The 22,124-nt window shown below is 37.7% G+C and overlaps 3 protein-coding genes across 8 annotated transcripts in view; 2 read left to right on the forward strand and 1 right to left on the reverse strand.

The window, feature by feature from the left end:
- LOC127432784 (14-3-3 protein gamma-like) overlaps nucleotides 1–22,124 on the forward strand; it is a 678,408-nt gene that overhangs the window by 306,225 nt on the left and 350,059 nt on the right. The gene's annotated exons all lie outside the window — the stretch shown is intronic.
- On the forward strand, nucleotides 100–10,142 carry ggcx (gamma-glutamyl carboxylase). Its single transcript, XM_051684130.1, has 15 exons — nucleotides 100–305; nucleotides 1,288–1,494; nucleotides 1,952–2,110; nucleotides 2,198–2,363; nucleotides 3,854–3,932; nucleotides 4,062–4,168; nucleotides 4,280–4,443; nucleotides 4,720–5,021; nucleotides 5,744–5,875; nucleotides 6,247–6,398; nucleotides 6,495–6,664; nucleotides 6,772–6,902; nucleotides 7,016–7,163; nucleotides 7,547–7,751; nucleotides 8,831–10,142. Exons 1-15 carry the CDS (start codon nucleotides 275–277, stop codon nucleotides 8,988–8,990), a joined length of 2,313 nt encoding a protein of 770 aa, XP_051540090.1. The 5' UTR covers nucleotides 100–274; the 3' UTR covers nucleotides 8,991–10,142.
- LOC127432773 (sorting nexin-24-like) lies at nucleotides 9,128–21,698 on the reverse strand. 6 transcript variants are annotated; one of them, XM_051684189.1, is made up of 6 exons: nucleotides 21,219–21,477; nucleotides 16,289–16,372; nucleotides 14,079–14,183; nucleotides 13,868–13,962; nucleotides 12,635–12,699; nucleotides 9,128–11,363 (listed from the first exon to the last, which is right to left on the reverse strand). In XM_051684189.1, the coding sequence occupies exons 1-6, from the start codon at nucleotides 21,312–21,314 to the stop codon at nucleotides 11,293–11,295; spliced, it is 516 nt and encodes a 171-aa protein (XP_051540149.1). In that variant the 5' UTR covers nucleotides 21,315–21,477; the 3' UTR covers nucleotides 9,128–11,292. The 6 variants fall into 6 exon arrangements, with proteins under 6 accessions (XP_051540149.1, XP_051540150.1, XP_051540151.1 ...); XM_051684190.1 differs by having other exon boundaries at nucleotides 21,246–21,471; XM_051684191.1 differs by lacking the exon at nucleotides 14,079–14,183 and having other exon boundaries at nucleotides 21,219–21,482.

The following is a 22,124-nucleotide window of genomic DNA, read 5'->3' on the forward strand; positions in this document are numbered from 1 at the left end:
ACCACTAGAGACGCTGCTTTTCTCCAGTTTGCCTCAGATGGGAGGGGCTTCAGAAGAAACCAGCCAATGAGCGTCTAGATATCTGTCACGTCCTCTGCCACTCTGCGGTTATTCAACCTTTCAGGGTGCTGCGTCTCGATTTGACACGTACCCTAGTCTGATCATGATGAGGGTTTAAGTCAACCTACGTGTGGACGTGAAATTGTTTCGGTCTGTTTAGGACTGACAAATCTTTTGTAACGTTTACTGCAGACTGGTTTCATAACCTGGAAGCATGGAGCCTGGGGCGAGTGAAGCGACAGCAGGTAAATAATGAAATAATACAGTAGGAGTTGACATAAATAGGGTTGTGTACTAGCTGTAGTATGCATGTATTTATTTAAAGTTGACATTATCGTGTATAAATAGTTTTTTTTATGTGCATTAATAGTGAAAATGTGGATGTGATTTGATTCCTTTAGTTCTAATAGGTAAACAAGGGAAGTAGATACAGTTGCCTAATTGTAAAACTGTAGTTTACTAGTGTATAAATTATGCACGTATACTTTTACGTCGAGCTCTGAGGTTGGCCAAGACAAATGCATAAAAAGGAGCTTAATTAATTCCCAGGGGGAAATGATGGGCTATTGCTCGGAGGTTGCTCTTTCAAAGTTATATTATTTCTCCTGAAAACAGAAACAAGACAAATGTTGACATTCATTAAAGGGATAGTTCACCTCAGAATGAAAATTCTCTCATCATTTACTCACCCTCATGTCATCCCAGATGTGTATGACTTTCTTTCTTCTGCAGAACACAACTTTTTTTTTTTAGAAGAATATTTCAGCTCTGTAGGTCCATACAATGCAAGTGAATGGTGACCAGAACTTTGAAGCTCCAAAAAGCACGTAGAGACAGCATAAAAGTAATCCATAGGACTCCAGCAGTTTAATCCAGTTCTCTCAAGTTTTTTTTTTTTTTTTTTTTTTTTTCTTTAGGTGAACTATCCTTTTAAGAGTATAGAGCTCTGAAATGAATGTGAATATCATAGTTCAATGGTCTAGGTAGAATTTGATGTGAAATATTTGAGTTCATATTGAAATCTTTTGAGTGCAAACTGGTATCTTTGCATATCTGAGCACATTGTTGAGACCCCTCTGAAACTTTTTTTCCCAGGAGAAAAATCTGAGAAGCAGGAGGCTTCAGCTGAAGTCTCTATATGCTCTCCGTTGTCTGTCTAAGAGATATTAAAGAGATCACATTTTTGACTTTTCTTTCTTATGCTTTGTTTTACCCTCACTTCCACAGGTGCTCCATACGCTGAACCATCCAAAGAAAAGAAAAAGACCAGTAAGGACAACAAACAGGCACCCCCTGCCCCATCAGAGCAAACCAGCACGATGAAGCGTCTATTTGGTTTTGAGAAGGAAGACGTTTCCTCATGGCATCGGCTGGTGTGTCTCCTGAATCGTCCCACTGACCCGGCCTCACTGGGCATTTTCCGTTTCTTATTTGGTGAGTTCCCATTTATGCATGGCATATATGAATTTATGTGACGTAATGCCTCTGTCATTACTCTGATTACGTTTTGGCACCCTTTTCACCCTGTATTAACATCTGTTTTGAGCGATCCGATCCCAACTGGATAACTCAAACCACATTCAGTAGTAGTTGAATACGCATGTGATCACATTGCATTTGTTGTGCAAACTTTATCCGTCCTCATATGTCCAAGGCGGCTGCGAAGCACAGCCCACTCACCTGTCAATCAACATTTGCGCTAAAACAGGGGTTTAAAACCACTGGTTATGTAGCGCTTTAAAATAAAATGACCATCCGATCGAAAAATTGGAAAAGCCCATAAATGTACACATACTAGGCCTATACTTATAGAACTTAGAACATCTTCATGATGCCGTAAACAGGGCATTTGATTGTGCTTTGCATGTTAATGTGCCCTGTATTTTTACAGGAATGTTGATGGCACTGGATATAACCCAGGAACGAGGCCTCAGTCACCTGGACTACAAGTATTTAGATGGGGCACCCGTGTGCCGATTTCCCCTTTTCAACTTCCTCAAGCCTCTTCCCATGGACTGGATGTTCTTCGTTTACTTTGTGATGTTCCTTGGTGAGTCTTAATCTGTATAGTGAGCACAAATTCTCTGACATATTAACTGCACAAGACTGATGATCCACGTTTGTGTGTGTTTTGCAGGTGCTGTTGGTATCATGCTCGGCTGTTTTTACCGCCTTGCCTGTCTGATGTTTATATCCACTTACTGGTACGTTTTCTTCTTGGACAAAACGGCCTGGAACAACCACTCTTATCTGTATGGACTCATTGGCTTCCAGCTTACGCTCATGGATGCCAACAGATACTGGTAAGATGTTTGATACAGTAGATGTTAGCATCATTAAAACATAATAACAGGATTACGAGGACCCAATATTGAGCCAATATTCCTGTTTCTAGAAATGTAAATAAGACAGCTGGCATATGCCTGTATTAATCAGAATTCTGGCTTGTGGAAACGCCTTATTCAGAATATCCAGTGTAACTGAATATTCCTTTACAGCTGAAAATGGGTGATACGGATATGTATGTCTTAGTTTATTCTGAACATGTTGATGACCAAATATTTTAATAGCTGTGGAACATGCAAACCTTTGAATATATTTTTTTACATTTTCGTATTAAAAGCTTAACCAGAATATAGAAGTAGTTATTTGAAAAGTGATGTAAACCTCCTATATAAAGTAGAGGAAGACCGATATATCGGTTTTACCGATTACGTCGTTATCAGCAGAAATCTATGGTGATAGTAGCTGATAGTTTTTTCATAATTTCAAAACAAGAGTCCCAGTTGTGTTTCGGGCTTGTTTATACATAAAAGTCCCACGTTATGCACCAAATCTTAATTTTGTCTGGTTATTTTAGAGATTTTAGTTGAAAAATAAACTGCATCTGGGATTTTATTCATATAGGATTCTTTGTCTGTGCCTGTCATAGTAAGGAAGGAACAAGGTTAATTTTTTTAATTTTTAATTTATATTTTTTTTGTATTCTATAAATCAATTTTAAAAAAAACTATCGGCCTATTAAAGAAATAGTTCACCCAAAAATGAAAATTCTCTCATCATTTACTCACCCTCATGCCATACCAGATGTGCATGACTTTCTTTCTTCTTCTGAACACAAACAAAATTTTTTAGAAGAATATCTTAACTCTGTAGGCCATGCAATGCAAGTGAATGGTGATCAGACCTTTGTAGCTCCATAAATCACATAAAGGAAACATAGAAGTAATCCATAAGACTCCAGTGTTTAAATCCATGTCTTCTGAAGTGATATAATAGGTGTGGCTGAGAAACAGATAAAAATGTACGTACATTTTTTTACTCAATCTCCACTTTCAATGTTTTGTCTGAAAGTCACATGTGGTGCCTGTTTAGTTTCACTTTCACATCTGAAAGTGAAAGTTAAAATGGAGATTTAGAGTAAAAAAGGACTTAAATATTGTTCTGTTTCTCACCCATATATGGATTACTTCTATGTTTCCTTTACATGATTTTTGGAGCTACAAAGTTCTGGTCACCATTCACCTGCATTGTATGGACCTACAGAGCTGAAATATTCTTCTAAAAATCTTCATTTGTGTTCTGCAGAAGAAAGAAGGTCATACAGGTCTGGGATGGCATGAGGGTGAGTAAATGATGAGAGAATTTAAATATTTGGGTGAACGGTCCCTTTAATCGTTTATTGGCCTTTCCTACCAACTTAGATATCGGTATCGGCAAAATCCACTATTGGTCGACCTCTAATATAAAGAAGCATATTTCAATGTGTTCTTAAATGTGTGTTTCAATGTAGGTCCTTAGATGGACTCCGGACCCCCAAGAAGAGGAACATTCATGTACCGCTGTGGAACTACACTGTGCTCAGAGCTCAAGTTAGCTCATTTAACCTGATTTAACCTAAAATATAAACAGTGTGTTGTTTGGCATGATCGACAGAGATAGAAATAATGTCAATATGTTGCATATAATGAGTCGCACTGATTGTATATCGTCTATGACAGATTTTCATAGTGTACTTCATCGCTGGGGTCAAGAAACTTGATGCTGATTGGGTGGAGGGCTACTCGATGAAATACTTAGCGCACCATTGGTTATTTGACCCTTTCAAGTGAGTATATTCGTCTCATACAACAGCATGTCAAATTTTTATTCTAACATTGCTGTTAATATGTTGAATAATTTATATAATGGATCTTTTTTCTCTCCTTCACTGTTTCAGACTGATCTTGCCTGTTGAATTGGTCAGTCTGATGGTGATCCATGGAGGGGGTCTGATTTTGGACCTCACAGCTGGGTATCTGCTGTTCTTTGATGCCACTCGGCCTGTCACCATTTTCTTCGTCAGCTATTTCCACTGCATGAATTCCCAGCTCTTTAGCATAGGTAAAAAATAGTTTTAAAGGAATAATTAAACCCAAAAATAAAAATTGTGCCATCATTTACTCGTTCCAAACCTCAAAAGAAGAAATTTTGAAGAATATTCATGCTGCTCTTCAAAACATTCTTCAAAACATCTCCTTTTGTATTCCACGGAAGAAAGAAAGTCTGATAGGTTTGGAATGGCATGACGGTGAGCAAATGATGACTTAAATTACATGAAATATGAGCAATAATATTTGATTCAAAGATGAAGCTTTTATTGCTCATTTGTATCCACAGGAATGTTTTCCTACACCATGTTGGCCACAAGCCCTCTCTTCTGCTACCCTGACTGGCCCAGGCGCTTTTTTGGACGTTTCCCAGAGTTCCTCCAGCCTGTACTGCCCCTCGTCTCTCCTCCCCCAAGCCCCAGCTCCTCGTGCGTGTACCCTAATCTACCCAGTGGGTCTGGAGAACAAGATGAGGGCAATGCTGCTCCCAAAACCTCCACACCAAGCTTTAAACACAAGCTCGGAGCCATCTTCACCATCCTGTACATCGCAGAGCAGCTCTTCTTGCCTTACTCCCACTTCATCACACAGGTGATTTTAAACTGCTGTCAGAGAGTGTGTGTATTTCTTTGTGTTCCTATCTGATGCCTTATTTAAGTGCAGTTTGATCCAGAACATTCTCTCGTTCAGAGACTACAGTGCTTTCACAATCAGTGTAAAGACATATGTCAATATTAGCACATTCCTTTAGAAGAGTATTAGTAAACCTTTCTGGGGCAGAGACTCATGTTGAATATGTGTAGCCAGTCACGTCTAATTTTAAGGAATTAAGTCATATAACTTGTCCTAAAACATTTATGCTACAGACATGAATGATACTGGAAACTGTGCAGCCGGTTGAGGAGAGATGTGCTGTTGCTTATCTAAGAAATCTGACTTGCAATTTTTGCCTGGAAGACAATAAAACTTGAAAAAAAAAAAAATAATAATTCATTGAAATTTGAATGTGGGTGCTTTTTGGCCAGTATGTAAAAACCTAGCAACCACCCAGAATGCCCTAGCAACCACATAGCAACATGTTACAAACCACTCTGGACACCTTAGCAACCGCATTGCAATGCCCTAGCAACCACCTACTAAACCTTAGCAAAGTGACTTCAAGTTTGCACAGGAAAGCACCACTCACATTTTCAAAGAAATATAAAACTCTGTTTGTGATTAGCGTATGTAGCAGCTATTAGGAAAGATTTAAAAAATAAAAGTGAATGGTTAAACTCAAATCCATTTGAAGCTTATCTCTCTTTGGAATACAGGGCTATAATAACTGGACAAATGGACTGTATGGCTACTCATGGGACATGATGGTTCACTCTCGCTCACATCAGCATGTGAAGATCACCTACAGAGACACTGTAACTGGAGAGCTTGGATACCTGAACCCTGGAGTGAGTCACTCAGCTTTTGCCTGACTTGAGACATAGGAGTGAAATTTAAAGGTATATTCCAGGTTCAACACCAGGCTAATCAACAGCATCTGTGGAATATTGTCATTTACCACAGAAAATACTTTTGACTCATTTCTCTTTTCAAAGAGAATATAAGGGTTAATTAAAAAATTTAACCTGGGGGAGCCTGGGTAGCTCAGCGATTATTGATGGTGACTACCACCCCTGGAGTCGTGAGTTTTTTAACCTGGAATACAATTCCTGACCAATTCCAATGGTATACCAATTGGAAGTAATCATTTATATGGCTACATTGATGGTGATCTTTTATGCATGTTTATATCTTATTATGTTATGTCATTGTCGTGCAGGTTTTTACTCAGAGCCGGAGATGGAAAGATCATGGGGACATGTTGAAGCAGTATGCTACATGCCTTAGCCAAAATCTGCCCCGCTTCAATATCACAGACCCAGAGATCTACTTTGACATTTGGGTGTCCATAAATGACCGCTTCCAACAAAGGTCAGTAATGTTCACACTGGCATACATCTGTGCCACATCCAAATATGCCATGTACTTCTGAAGTATCATTTCTAATAAAATGTTTTTGTCCTATAGGATATTTGACCCACGTGTTGACATCGTGAAAGCCGACTGGTCCCCATTTCGCCCCAATTCATGGCTCATGCCCCTGCTGGTCGACCTCTCGCCGTGGAGGAGTAAATTTGAGGAGATCGAGGGGTCTTTAGACAACCAGACTGAAGTGGTCTTCATCGCTGACTTCCCAGGTATGTGTCTGCGTTCATAGTTTTGCTTAATTTACCCAAGCTGATGCTACACTCGTTATTGTTGTACATGTATATGTACAATGTGTATGTTGTGTTGGCATCCACAGGCCTTCATCTTGAAAATTATGTGAGTGAGGATCTGGGGAACACCAGCGTTCAGGTTCTAGAGGGTCAAGTGAAAGTTGAAATAGTTGACGAAAAGAAGAACTACAGTTTAAAACCAGGAGAGAAGATGCAGGTACATTTCTCCCTTTCTCCATTATGAAGCTCTGATGTTTCATTCTACTTTGAAACATTGTATTACAGTTATTAATATATGCAATTGACACTATATCGTTATTGTGTATTTAGCTTCCAGCTGGTGCGTACCATAAGGTGTACACAGTGTCTGAAGGCCCATCGTGTTACATGTACATCTATGTAAATACTACTGAGGCAGAACTGCAGAAGAACTTCACCAAGCTTTTTGAACTTCAGGAGAAAGTACGAAACGGATCAGGTAGGTTTTGCATGGGAGAGCTTTGATTGCACAACTAATATAAATTTCTTCAGATTAAAAGAAAAAAAAAATGAAGGTGCTTTGAAATTATTTTTTTGTTAACTAATTTTTTGTGATAAATTGTGTTCTTAATCATATTTTAATGTACGTGTCCCTTTATATATAGCAAGAAATTCAAAATACTAAGACACTTGTACACTTTGTATTTTTTTTTTTAGCTGAGTAGCACAACTATTGAGGCTATTTTCTCTACTATGGATAGCATTTTTAAAAAGAGTTTTGAGCATATACAATTTGGAATCTCACTTAAAATGGCTGAATACCATGTGAAGTCCACTACACTGTATAAAGGAGTTCCTTTCACTCATGTTCACGTTTTCTAGAGACAGAGCCGTTACCTCCTGAGCTGCAGCCGCTGATCACTGGCCTAAACGAGCAGGACTCAAACGACAGCGTAATTGACCCTGTAGTGCGACTCTTCCTGAAACGACAGAAGCGAATGCAAGAGGTGAAGAAGCGGCGAGAAGCTTCTGTTGTCGAGAGGTTCGAGAGATTTGCCTCGAAGAAATACTACACCATTAGACGAGGGTAAGTAAACTTGAAGCAACCCTCTAAAATAATGTCAATATCTCAGCTCAAGCCAAAGGGTCTAATTCATTAATAATTGTGTACAAGTGTTGTCTGTGCACAGAGAAAAGTTTCTCCCGGAAAATAAATCTGTACATAAATTAGTTCTAACCCACACACTAATGTTGATCATTCTAAATGAGGGAGTGCATGCCGGCAGTTAGTAATTGTCATAAAACATGCCCAAACCATCCTCATATAAGGACTTTCCATACACCTTTCCGCTGTACAGCCATTCGTCATTTTCTGCAAACTTATCCTGACGTTATTTTTGCATGTGTGGTTTGAGTTGGTTCTAAATAAAGAAAATGTAAAATTATTTCCATGTGAAAATGTTTGCAAATATTTTTTACACACTAATATGCGTGTATGCATGGCTAGTATGATGGCGTTTTGTCATGTTCCAAAAAAAATTACGATTACTAGTCATAAACTAGTCATAAAATTTTGAGAATAAATTTGTAACATTACAAGATTATAGCAGTATTTAGAAAAAAATCACAATTAAGAAAATAAAGTTGTAGCATTTATGAGATTAAAGTCATAGCATTACAAGAACAAAATTCGTAACTTTATGACAAAAGTCATAAATTCTCCAAATCCATTTCTTGCATTGATGAAGCTTCTGCTTTAGCAGCCTATTTTTCTTTTAGAAATCATGCCTTTTATCATAATACAATTTTTTTTTCCTCAAATTATTTAAAATATTTAAGTAAAATAGTTGTTAATAATTAAATAAAATAAAAACAAATTCAATATTTATACTTTATTGACGCAATATTACGCATTTAAACTAAATTTTATGAATTTATTCCCGTGACTTAAAACTTCATTCTAAAAACATTACGAATTTTTTAATGATACGACTTTATCTCGAAATCTTAGATTTTTTTATATATATATATATTTTCTTATGTAGCACTAAATCGTAGGTTAGTGAATGAGACCCAAAATAATCAGACTTGTAGTCTGGGATATTAAATGTCTACGATGGTCGTACCAGTACTGGTGAATTCTGTTACTGTGTTTCATCTCTTTAGGTTCCTGATGACTGCCATCGCTTTGCGTAATTTGGCAGTGGGTTTGCCGCCGCTAGAGCAACTGACGCAAGAAGTGGCCTACGCCAACCTTAAGGAGCCTGAGGCCGAAGCCAGTCAGAACGAGCGTTTGAAAGATGAGGTCGGTCATGGAGAGCTGTAATAGAACATCACAGTGAGAGATGGACAGTTACTGAGCAGCTGGGTGATCACACCCTTTTCACAGCAAATGAACAACTGCTTTAGTAGGTCGATACATTTTGGAGCATTCCATAAATGTCTGTGAATAAGGTCAGTTTATATTGTTTACAGTACGATCATGAAAATAATCACATCACAGTATCTTAAAGGAATAGTTCACCCAATAATGAAAATTCTGTCATCATTTCCTCACCCTCATGTTGTTCCAAACGTGTATGACTAACTTTCTTATGGTAAACACAAAAGTTGTCAGGCAGAATATTCACATTTTGCTTTTCCATATAGCGATACTATGGCTGCCAATCTCCAAAAATTGCAAAATAGCATATTACAAGTGTCATAAAAGTAGTTCATGTGCTCTGTATTCCAAGACCTCTGAACCCATACGATAGGTTTGTGTGATGCTCACAGAAAGTCTTCCCCTTCGTCGTAGCTCTCAAATCTTATTCACATTTCTGCATATTCAAACTTATTACACTATGATTAAATAATGACAGATTTTTAATTTTTGGATAAACTATTCCTTTAACTCTAATGTATTACTGGTTACTAAAAAATGAAACAATGACACTAAGATTTACTTGTCAAACAACATTTTTATTTTATCGTCTTGCAAGTTGATTCAGAAGAAAAAAAAAGCCTTAAGAGTTGAAATGCTGTTGAACTGTTTTTAGTATTAAGAAGTTTTACTATTAAATAAAAATCTGTGAAAGACACTAAATGAAACCTGGGTTATTGAGAATAAGCTTGAGGTGGTAGGTTGAAACTTTAAACCACAGCTTTTAACTTAAAAATAACATTTTGTGCATGAGGTACTCTACCATGTATTGTCTCATTATCAGATTTGATACTTTACATCAAGTGCAGTTATAAATAACTGGCAAATTAATTTCTTGGCTGTAAATTGTGCCAAATTTTGACAGAATGGGTACTGAATTGTCTTTAATGCATAAGTTTCATTATGCAAAATGCTGAGTTCTTATTAAATGCATGGGTGGTCTAAAGTGTTTTATGCAACATGAAGAAACACAACTTGTTACAGCTTTTATATGCCAATAATTTGCTTGCTGTTCAAAATTTGTCCGTTTTTCAATAAAAAGGGGCAAAATTGGCACCATGTGTCATTTAAAAGTACAATGTCTTCCAACAGAGAATATTCAGTTCATGAATAAATACGATGTTTTATTGCTGTCAGTTTTCAAAATAATAATTAGTTAGAATTGATTTTTTTCCACAAAGGTCAAAGTGCAAGATACAACAATTTAAAGTTTCCATAACATACAACACATGAAATGGAATGGCACATAGTCCAAACACAAATGTAAGACAAATTGAAGAAAACAAACACTAAAAATAGGTCTGCTTGAAATTGTATCTGGATATATAACCTTATAAATCCAGTGTCAGCAAACTGATTAACAAAAGACCACCTTAACTGAAGTTGTAAATCATAGTACCTCTCAAATGACATTACCTTCACTACTTTTTCAAGCACTAGTGTTAAAGCTTTGAAAAGCTAGTGTTTACATGCTCCCTCGCATTGTACACATTTCAGTTAATGCCTAAATATATTAAACTAAATAATGTTAGTCCAAGACTAAACTGCATTTTCAAAGAAAATAAACTGTCGAAAAGGCTTGCTTTGGTCCAGGATAGCATTGAGCTAGGTAACTATTATAATAACTCTTTTCACACTTTTGGGCAGTAACGTGTAGGCATTTACACTGGTTTGGTTCACCCATTAGTTCCCTTTTTTCATGATAAACCAAGGCTGGTAATCAATAATTTTCACATAAAAAAGTTGTAAAATATAAAGAAAATAACATCACATACATCAATAACAATAACAGGAAGGTTCAAGGCTCTTCACTAGATGTGTTTAAAGCGCTCATGATCCCTAACAGATATATTTGGAGTAATATACAGTCAGTGGACGAAACATCCTTCAGTACTGACCTCAAATCTGACGCGTGCAAACCTAGTTTCAAATTACGACATGTTGTTTTGTTTTTTATTATAGATGTGCAAATTTATGCCAAGGTACTTGGCTTGAGACACTTGATATAAACGAATAAATCTCAATCCCTGCATATACACAAAACCATAAAACTAGGCAAAAATGCCATGAAGTGTAGACACCATAATACAATATTAAGGCTAGGACGAGTGAGTCTGTTAAACTGGTGTTGCGTGATTTAGTGCTGCTTATATGAATCCCTTTATGTCCATGAATCGGAGGTGATGTGTGTCTGTAGCGCTGAGATCTACCTCGGCTGGAAGTCTGGATAGAATATTCCACGTATCACACCTTCAATGACCATGTTTGAAAATGTATCTGCAAACAATTGAGGGAAATTAGGGCTGTCAATTGAATACTATTTTTAACTGATAAATTGCATGATACGCTGCTGATTAATTATTCATAATCACATTTTAATATTAGCTAAGAAAGGCCCCATTTAAGATAATTCAATATATAATAATCAGAATAATTATAAATATAATTTGTAGAATGATTCAAAGACATAACATTATTGTGAACTGATTAGACAATGAAAGTGACTTTATAAGTTCCCCTTGAGTGTCTCGCCGCTAAAATATGGAACAATAGACGTACCGAATGTTCCAGCTAATACGGGATTGTTTGCAACCCTACTTCAAGAAATGCTCTGGGTTCAAGTTAAGCTTTATCAACAGAACAATAGAAATTTTTTTTGAATCCTCCCTAAGTTTGTAAAAACAAACAAAAATCATGCAAACCATAAGCTACTTACAATGGAAGTCTATGGGGCAAGCATACTGGAGGTTTTTAAAGCAAAAATCTGTGCATCTGCCTACTTTTCTGAGCGGATTAACTTCTTGATGTGCATTACCGACGAGTGGATTTGTCATTAATGTCATAACAGGAGTTGGCAGAGATGAGGTTAATAAGTGATTTTAACACACTAGTCTCTTGATAATATGTATAATGTTTAAAGGAATAGTTCACCCAAAAATGGAAATTCTCTCATCATTTACTCACCCTCATGCCATCCCAGATGTGTATGACTTTCTTTCTTTTTTAGAAGAATATTTCAGCTCTGTAGGTCCATGCAATGCAGGTGAATGGTGATCAGAACTCTGAAGGTTGATTGATTAAACCACTGGAGTCATATGGATTACTTTTATGCTGCCTTTATTTGCTTTTAGGAGCTTCAAAGTTCTGGTCACAATTCACTTGCATTGTATGGACCTACAGAGCTGAAATATTCTTCTAAAAATCTTCATTTGTCTTCTGCAGAAGAAAGTAAGTCATAAACATCTGGGATGACATGAGGGTGAGTAAATGATGAGAGAATTTTCATTTTTGGGTGAATTCTCCCTTTAAGTCTTGTGACTATACACTTGAAACGGTGCATATTTTAATGTGTAACTTGGTGCAACGCCTTGCCCCATAGACTTCCATTGTAAGTGCATTACTGTTAAATGTACAATTTGTTATTGTTTTGACAAAATGAGGGATGAGTCAAAATCATTTTCTGTGATAATCAACAGCATGTCACAGATTTGAACCTGGAACAATAATTGAAAATAAAGGAGGACAGAGATTTGGCCAAAGAGTTTTACCGTTGGTGGTAGGTAGCAGATATGGATCCCTCTGGAAGAGCAGTGCTGGCTGGTGTGTCAGTTTACTGCAATGTTTGGAGAGGAAAGGTCAGAGAACAGAATTACTCAAACTAGTTCTCTCTTTTTGATGAAAGCTTCAAAACATAAAGCTGACTGTGAAATGTATCACATGGGTGGAGTCGCCGCTTCCCAGGGCCAGTGTAATACCTTCTCTAATGCGGTTTTTGTAAAAGAGCTCTTAGCAGATCAATAAGCTGCTCTGAATAGATAGTTTGTACAGAAAACAGAAACCTGCCAATGATCTGAGATTTTAAAAACATTTTGAAAAAATATTCTGTGCTTCTTTCATGTTTAAATATTCTGACTGACTATTTGCACTAGGTGTAAGCAGCTCCTGCCAAACAGCGTGACTATTTGCACTCAAATAGTCTGGTGGAAACATTTCAATTAAAGACAAACTGCGCCCCCAAGTGTCAATGTGTTAAGTCAGACGGTGTGGATGTGCTTTTTTTTCGTGCGGAAGGACCCGGGTTCGAATCCCCCTTTAGTCCCTCTTTTCCCCATCATGTTTCCTGTCTCCACTCTTAATATTTCCTTACTTATAATAATAAATAAAAATGTTTATAAAGGTTAATTTCCTTGCAGTGATTTGGTCACGGTGATGGTCAGGGAGTAGAGAGAAAGGTTTGATCCAGGTAAAATTAACCATGTTTTACTATAGTAATATTGTAGTAACCATGTTTTTTGGCAGAAACCATAGTTTTAATCCAGTTAACCATGGTGTTAGTACTGTAATATGGCCTTAATATAGTAATCATGTTTCATTTTGTGGTTCATGTGATTTTACTACAAAATATCATGGTGATACTACGGTTACTGTAGTAAAACCATTGTTAATTTTTGTAAGGTTAGGGTTAAGTTTAGATTAAGGAGTTATTTAATTAGGGTTGCAAATAGCATCAAACTCTATTTGCACTTAGTGCAAAGAAGATGCTTTTTGTTGCTATTTAGACTTAGTGCAAATAGCCTCTGCCTTGAATATTTTAATAAAAATAACCCACATACTATACCTTGATTCAGTTTCAAATGATCTGAACATGAAAAAGACAATAACTTTAACATGATGCATAATTATTTTTTTTAGTTGACTAGATTTAAAATCCTTTGTTTGTACAGAAGGCTGCTTTCTAAAGCCCTTTCGTTAAGACAAAATTGCACACTATAAAACCTTACCCGCAACTCTCTGTTTTTGGCAGTGACGGGAAATGGCGGATATTGAGGAAATCCAAGAATATCTTTGGAAGAACCTCATTTTCCATGATTATAGCCTATACCACACACAAATAAAAAAAAATCAAATGGTTATTCCAGAGTCCTGAAAATGGTCTGCTTTCTACTGAGTGATTTCAGTTGTTCAGCATATGGTGAGCTAGACGATCAATACCTGAAGATAGAGTTCGAGCCCCTGTCTTCTCTGCTCAAGAACCTTAGGCACCCAGTTCCTCACATGTTTTGAAGGGATTTCAGCAGTTTTAATTATCTTTTTAAGCTGTTAAAAAAGCATGTTTCAACATGTTACTGGCCAGAAGATGTCTCTAGAGTTTAGGTAGTCTCTCTCTTTGGAGTGTTAAAGGGATAGTTCAACCAAAAATGAAAATGAATCATTTAAAGTGGAATTTCAGTATTTTACTGAGCCCCTTAGGGGACTGGATGGGAGTTTTCCCCCCTGAAATAGTTTTGCGTTCACTTGCAATAAATGTACCATAGTTTTACCACAGTAACCATATTTTACCATGATATTAGTTGTGAATCCATAGTAATAAAACTGGAAAACTATGGTAATAAAAAAATCATAATTTTGTGCTTATGGTTTAACTATACAAATACAATAGTTTGACTATGGTTAAAGCAGTAAAACCATGGCTTTACTACAGTATTTATATCATGACAGTCCTATTGTAGACTATAGTAACTATAGTTTTTTGGTGGAAACCATGGTTTTACTGTAGTAATATAGTAGTAAATATGAAAAGTAACCATGTTTTTTTGGTGGAAACTATGGTTTTAATACAGTGTTCTGTATCCGTAAAGTAATCATGGTTTTACTATAGATTAACCTTGGTTAATCTTGTGGTTACTATGGCTTTACAACAAATACAGGTTTCCCAATCTTTTCAAGGCACAATTTTCCAGGACATTTCCAGGGCATTATTATTATTTTATTTTATTTTGTATTTTTTATTTTTTGTGCCCAACAAGTGAAATATTTAGGCCAAAAAACCCTCATCCATTTAAATCTGTTTCTGTGTGTTTTTGACGGTAGTTTCTCACCTCCAGATAAGCAGTTTGCTCCATGGCCCAGTGTGATTATTAATCCCCATAAAGCTGTGATTTAATTCAATAAATACACAGTCTGTATGTGCTGCACACTTCAGAGTGCTCTCTGTCATCTCACACACGCAAGAGCCTCATGATGATCATGATGAGGTGTTTTCAGTGTAAGAGCGGCTTCACACATTCAGTTTGAAGCATGCATCACTTACAGATTATATATTTATTCAATTAAATCACATACTTTTGCTGATTAATTATAACACTAGGACATATCGCAATTTAAATTTGATTAACTGTGCATTCAAACATTCATTTTCGTCCAAATATGCCATAATTCCTTGATTTCTGTGTTTTACAGCTAATGCCATTTTTATGACTAGATTTTGTGTTTCTGTCTGTATTTTCGGCATACTACATGTGATAACCGATGTATAAGCTGACTCTGATCGTTGTTTTCCAGGATGCGTGGGAACACTAAAATACCATTGTTACACTATGGTATTTGTAGTAAAACCATAATAACCACAAAATTATGATTTTTATTACCAATGATGTTGTTTTCCTATAATATTACTATAGTTTCATTATGAATATCATGGTTACTGTAGTAAAACCATGGTAAACTTATTGCGAGGGAACGCAAACTATTGCAAGGGCAAGCAAAACTATTTCATAAAAAAAATTCCCACCTGGTCAACTAAGGGGCTCTGTGGTATTTTGCCAAAATTGTGAAAATGCAAAAACCTACATACTAACAAAGTCTTGAAGTCTTGATGTACTGCAGGAACACACAATAAATAAAAGCCAACAAAATTATTCCTTCTGACCCGTGACCACATATATAAAGTGTACATACTCATTACGAAAGGAAGAAATACTGATGATGGTAAAGCTGACAGATCCCAGCTACGGAAACTGTGCTGATGCTTGCACAATCAGATTTTAAAAAGGAACTCCGAAATTTTACTTAAGTAACACTGCTGTTTTCGCAAGTAGATGTTGTTACTTGTATTCCTAGAATTACTCAATATGAACAATGGTAATTTTGTACATTTTGAATGACCAAGTCCTTTTCTAGAAATCTTAAATATGGATTTATGTCCTTGCACTTTTTGATGTTATTTAAATACTGCATACTGCATCTAAGCAGTCAGACATCATGGTTTTTGCATTTAACTGATCAACTCACTGACTTTAACAGCCTTCAAAACTACTTAATTCTACCGTGTAGTATTCTCAGTCTGTGATCCATGTTTTTACTATCTGTCAAGCAGCTGATTGCAGAGTGGTAAAGAAGGTCTTAGTTAAATCCAAGCTCACCATATTATGTAGAGCATGAAATTCACTGTATCGTTTCTCAACAGTATGCTGTCTACCACACATCAGCACCTCGATCTTGAAAACCTGGTGGGAAAAAATGTATTTCCATTGAAAGGTTTTGGTATAAAAAATCTAATATTGATATACATAGTGTGCTGAAATTGTTTTTATTTTTTATTAAGTAACAGATTTAAACACTTTTTCTTCTTCTTTCATTTTGTTATACGAAGCTCACATTAAAACTGACTTGGAAATTGTTTTCCATGCCTTCATTTATTTTTTGGTAATTTTTTAGATGCCTATTAGTATAGATTTTCCTTTTATTTTATTTTTAGCCTGTCCCAGACCCAGACTTTCAATATTATAAGTTAGCGTACTTGTTAACCAAGCTGACAAAAGTGTCACTGAACAGCATGCTTGAGATGATATGAGAAAAATTATGTTTGATGAAACAAAGAAAATATCTCTTGTGAGCAGAATATTTAACAAACTGCAATGTTGCCAGATTATGCAAAAAGTGTGCAAATTGTGTGTATTTCGAATAATTAAATTGTTAGCACAACAAAGGAGCCTGCCATTTTATCCAAAAAATTAAAAAATGTAATTTCAATAACAAAATTTTATTAAAGGAATATTCCAAGTTCAACACCAGTTGAGCTCAATCGACAGCATTTGTGGCATAATGTTGATTATCACAAAAATGTATTTAACAGTGAGGCACTTACAAAGGAAGTGTAAGTGAATGGGGCCAACTTTTGGGGGTTTAAAGATAGAAATGTAAAGCTTATAATTTTATGAAATCACTTACATTAATTCTGTAAAACAATTATGTGGGGTTTGAGCTGTAAAGTTGTTTAAACCGTCGTTTTATGGGATTGCAGGGTTTACAGTGTTATGTCATCAGAGCAACAAGGTTTTGAAATTGGTTATAGGCCTAAATTTGCATAGAAAAGGTTAGTAAGCATATTTATCACAGTAAAATCATTTTAACATGTATAATGTTTACATCTCAAATCAAAAATCAAATCACTTTGTCACACAGCCATATACACAAGTGCAATGGTGTGTGAAATTCTTGGGTGCAGTTCCGATCAACATAGCAGTCGTGACAGTGATGAGACATATACCAATTTACAATAACATCAAATTAACACAACACAATTTAAACATCTGTTATACACATAATTACACTCAACAATATACAAATAATAACATACACTGTACAGTATACAATACGCACTACATAGATACACATTATTCAATAAAAATAAAAAATAAAAATATATATAAAAAAGTGTATATATATATATATATATATATAGAATGTACAGTATTGTACTGTATTGACATTCAGGCTGTCGGTTTATAGTCAGTTGTTAAGAGAGAACATAATATAATAATAATAATAATAATAATATAATTTATGACAGTCCGGTGTGAGATATAAGAGTAATAAAGTGCAGTGCTGATGTATTTTGATCGTGGGAGATCAAGAGTTCAAAAGTCTGATTGCTTGGGGGAAGAAGCTGTCATGGAGTCAGCTGGTGCGGGTCCTGATGCTGCGATACCGCCTACCTGATGGTAGCAGTGAGAACAGCCCATGGCTTGGGTGGCTGGAGTCTTTGATGATCCTCCGAGCTTTTTTCACACACTGCCTTGTATATATTTCCTGGAGGGAGGGAAGCTCACCTCCGATGATGTGTCTGGCAGTTCGCACCACCCTTTGCAGTGCTTTGCGGTTGTGGGCGGTGCTATTGCCGTACCAGGCGGAGATACAGCCAGTCAGGATGCTCTCCACAGTTCAGGTGTAGAACCGTGTGAGGATGTGGCGGTTCATTCCAAACTTCCTCAGCCATCTCAGGAAGAAGAGGCGCTGATGAGCCTTCTTCACAACGACTTCAGTGTGGACAGACCATGTGAGTTCCTCAGTGATGTGGACACCCAGGAACTTGAAGCTGCTGACTCTCTCCACTGGTGCTCCATTGATGGTGATGGGACTGTGTTCTCTGTCTTTTCTTCTGAAGTCCACCACAAGCTCCTTTGTCTTACTGACGTTGAGGGAGAGGTTGTACCCACCAGTGTGTCAGAGTGTGCACCTCCTTTCTGTAGGCTGTTTCATCATTGTCAGTGATCAGACCTACCACCGTCGTGTCATCAGCAAACTTAATGATGGCATTGGAGCTATGTGTTGCCACACAGTCATGTGTGTACAAGGAATACAGGAGTGGGCTGAGAACACAGCCCTGTGGGGCTCCAGTGTTGAGGGTTAGTGATGAGGAGATGTTGCTGCCTATTCTAACCACCTGGCGTCTGCTTGACAGGAAGTCCAGGATCCAGCTGCACAGCGAGCTGTTTAAGCCCAGAGCCCGGAGTTTCTCATCTAGCTTGGAGGGCACTATGGTGTTGAATGCTGAGCTGTAGTCTACAAACAGCATTCTCACATAAGTGTTCTTTTTCTCCAGGTGGGAGAGAGCAGTGTGTATTGTAGATGCAATGGCATCATCAGTGGAGCGGTTGTTGCGGTAAGCAAACTGCAGCGGGTCAAGATTGAGTGGCAATACAGAGCAGATGTAATCTCTGATTAGTCTCTCAAAACATTTGCTGATGATGGGGGTCAGAGCAACAGGACGCCAGTCATTTAAACAAGTTATTTTTGATTGTTTTGGAAAAGGCACAATGGTGGATGTTTTAAAGCATGTGGGGACTACAGACAAAGAGAGGGAAAGGTTGAAACACCAGCCAGCTGGTTCGCGCACGCTCTGATGACGTGGCCCGGAATGCCGTCTGGGCCCACGGCTTTGCGGATATTCACCCGTCGGAAGGATCGGGTTACATCCGCTACAGAGACGGAGAATGAACTAACCTCTGTAGCTTCAGCCGCGAGAGCTCTCTCCGCAAGGGCGGTGTTATTTCCCTCGAAACGAGCATAAAAAGTATTTAGCTCATCCGGGAGAGAGGCAGCGGTGTTCATGGCGGAGTTTTTATTCCCTTTAAAGTCCGTGATTATGTTAATTCCCTGCCACATGCTTCTAGAGTTGGTGGTGTTAAACTGTCCTTCAATCTTGCTCCTGTACTGACATTTTGCTGTTTTGACTGGCTTGTTTATGCTCCTCCGCGTTCCCGGAATTAAAAGCGGAGGTCCGCACATTAAGTGCCGCGCGAACATCGCTATTAATCCAAGGCTTCTGATTCGGATAGATTCGTACAGTTCTGGTCGGAATCACTTCCTCTACGCACGTTCTGATGAAACACATTACGCTATCAGCGTAAAGCTCGATGTCGTCATCAGAGGTGGACCAGAACATCTCCCAGTCTGTGTGATCAAAACAGTCTTGTAGCGAAGAGTCTGATTGGTCCGACCAGCACTGGATCGTTCTGAGGGTGGGTGCTTCCTGTTTCAATTTCTGCCTGTAAGCGGGCAGAGGCAGAATGGAAGAGTGGTCCGATTTGCCAAATGGTGGGCGGGGGAGGGATTTGTCGCCATCCTGTAACGGAGAGTAGCAATGGTCCAAAACCCGGTCCCCTCGTGTGTTGAAACTAATGTGCTGGTGGTATTTTGGTGCGACTGATTTTAAACTGGCTTTATTAAAGTCCCCGGTCACAATGAACGCGGCCTCAGGGTGCGTGGTTTCCTGCTTGCTTATAATCCCATACAGTTCCTTGAGTGCCCGGTCTGTGTCAGCTTGTGGTGGGATGTACACAGCAGTGATAATGACCGCTGTGAATTCCCTCGGTAGCCAGAATGGTCGACACAGAAGCATGAGAAATTCCAGATCAGGAGAACAGAAAGACTTGATGGAATGTACGTTCCTCTGATCACACCAGGATTTGTTGATCATAAAACATACACCACCTCCTCTAGTTTTACCTGAGAGGTCTTTCGCTATGTCCGCTCGGTGCACGGAGAACCCCGCGGGTTCAATGGCTGAGTCTGGAATCTCCGCAGACATCCAAGTTTCTGTAAGGCAGATAATGCAGCAGTCCCTCGTCTCTCGTTGGAAAGAGATCCGCGCTTTCAGCTCGCAGAGCTTGTTATCCAGAGACTGAACATTTGCCAGTAGAATAGTGGGTAGCAGGGGTTGATTTGTGCGGCGTCTTACTCTGATGAGAACGCCGGCTCTGTTTCCCCTTTTCCTCCTGCGTTTCCGCGGCCGGGCTGCCCAGACAAAGAGCTCTGCTTGCGTGTTTGTAAACAGCGGGTCAGCATTGAGGAATGTGAAGTCCGGTTTTCGGTGTGAGATCGCTGAACCAATGTCCAAAAGCGTTTGTCTGTCGTAGACAATAAGGCAGACAACATCCAAGACAAAAAACATAAGAATTGTGAACAAAACAAACAAAACATTCCTATGTCGTGTCAGAGCTCGCAACACAGCAGCCATACTCGGCGCCATCTTGAGACCAATCTTGTGGCTACATTTTTGAAATAGTGAGTATTTTAACATTTACATATTGGCCCCATTGACTTCCATTGTAAGTACCTCACTGTAACCCACATTTTTGCTTTTTTTAAAGAAGAGTAAATCTAAATTCATTTTTGTGGTAATCAACATTATGCCACAAATGCTGTCGATTGAGCTCAACATGTATTAAACCTGGAATATTCCTTTAAACAAAATGCAGAATTTGAGATGTGGTGGAAATGATCATGACTTTTAGAAAGAAAATAAAAATGTGGTACATGTTCATACACTGTTGGACTTTATTAGGCATTGTGCAAATTAAACCAACAAGTAAGTGCGACAAATGTTTTAACAAGGCTAAAAGAGCTCCTGTTGAAGAAACAACCTTGAATGGCTATAAAAGCTAAGCAGGCATCTCACTAGGTTTTGAGACGCAGACAAAAGTCTCGTCTTGAATCGACAATGATAGACATGAATACAGCAAGTCAAGTTCAATGTTTGTAGTGTTGCTTTAATGAAAGCGTGTTTACCTTTAAAAACTGATCAGTGTAACTCACCGTGTAGCCCTTCTCCACGTTACTGCCCTCCGATCGAAAAGACGGGATTGACACTTCTATGGGATGCATGATCTGACACGATCGTGCCAAATAACTGTATAGTGTTAATGTTGAGTGGGTTCTTAATGATATGTCACTGATTGTTAAGTTGACTAGGCGTCTGACAGAAGAATTGAAAATATTCAATGCGCTTCTTCATCTTCCGCAGGAGATACATTGGTCTACAAATGCAATGCTGCCACCTATCGGCGCTTGCAGCATAATGCAGCCCTCTTTTGGAGAGTGGAAAAATGAAAAGACAGTTCTTATACTACTGCTGGTGTTTTGTAAGCTTGTATGCACTGTTTCAGGTTATATCTGATTGGGTTACTCTAATTCCATTTTCTCAATGTAAAGCTTAACTATTCAACATTGTTACCAAAGTTATTGTTAGAAAAATTATCTTTATTTGAAGGGGAATATACAGTAAGTTTATCTTTAAAAGCAAACATTTGGTGGGAAATTAGATGTGGGCCCCTACTTGAGTGATCACTGACTTTATATATATATATATATATATATAAGCAACCATTATCCACTGACATATTTTTTATTAGAACCTTTAACCAATGATTTAAATAATACATTTATATAATATTTATGTTTATGGCTAGAAAAAAAGAATACAGTTTTAAAATGTCTCTACAAAATAGACAAACTTCCATAGATGGACAAATATTTTCTAAGGGTTAAAGGGATAGCTCACCCAAAAATGAAAATTCTCTCATCATTTACTGACCCTTATGTCATTGTCTAATACTTTCATTCTTTTGCTGAACACAAATGAAGATTTTTAGAAGAATATCTCAGTTCTGTAGGTCCATTCAATGCAAGTGAATG

This window comes from Myxocyprinus asiaticus, chromosome 42 (assembly GCF_019703515.2).
Source record: "Myxocyprinus asiaticus isolate MX2 ecotype Aquarium Trade chromosome 42, UBuf_Myxa_2, whole genome shotgun sequence".
Lineage (NCBI taxonomy): Eukaryota > Metazoa > Chordata > Actinopteri > Cypriniformes > Catostomidae > Myxocyprinus > Myxocyprinus asiaticus.

Bases quoted from the DNA above. Each gene is read 5' to 3' on its own strand.
- ggcx (XM_051684130.1), top strand. From the start codon at position 275: ATGGAGCCTGGGGCGAGTGAAGCGACAGCAG. The intron at 6,665-6,771 runs GTATGTGTCTGC...TGGCATCCACAG, and splicing joins CTTCATCGCTGACTTCCCAG to GCCTTCATCTTGAAAATTAT. The intron at 6,903-7,015 runs GTACATTTCTCC...TTGTGTATTTAG, and splicing joins AACCAGGAGAGAAGATGCAG to CTTCCAGCTGGTGCGTACCA.
- LOC127432773 (XM_051684187.1), bottom strand. From the start codon at position 20,238: ATGTCTGCGGAGATTCCAGACTCAGCCATTGAACCCGCGGGGTTCTCC.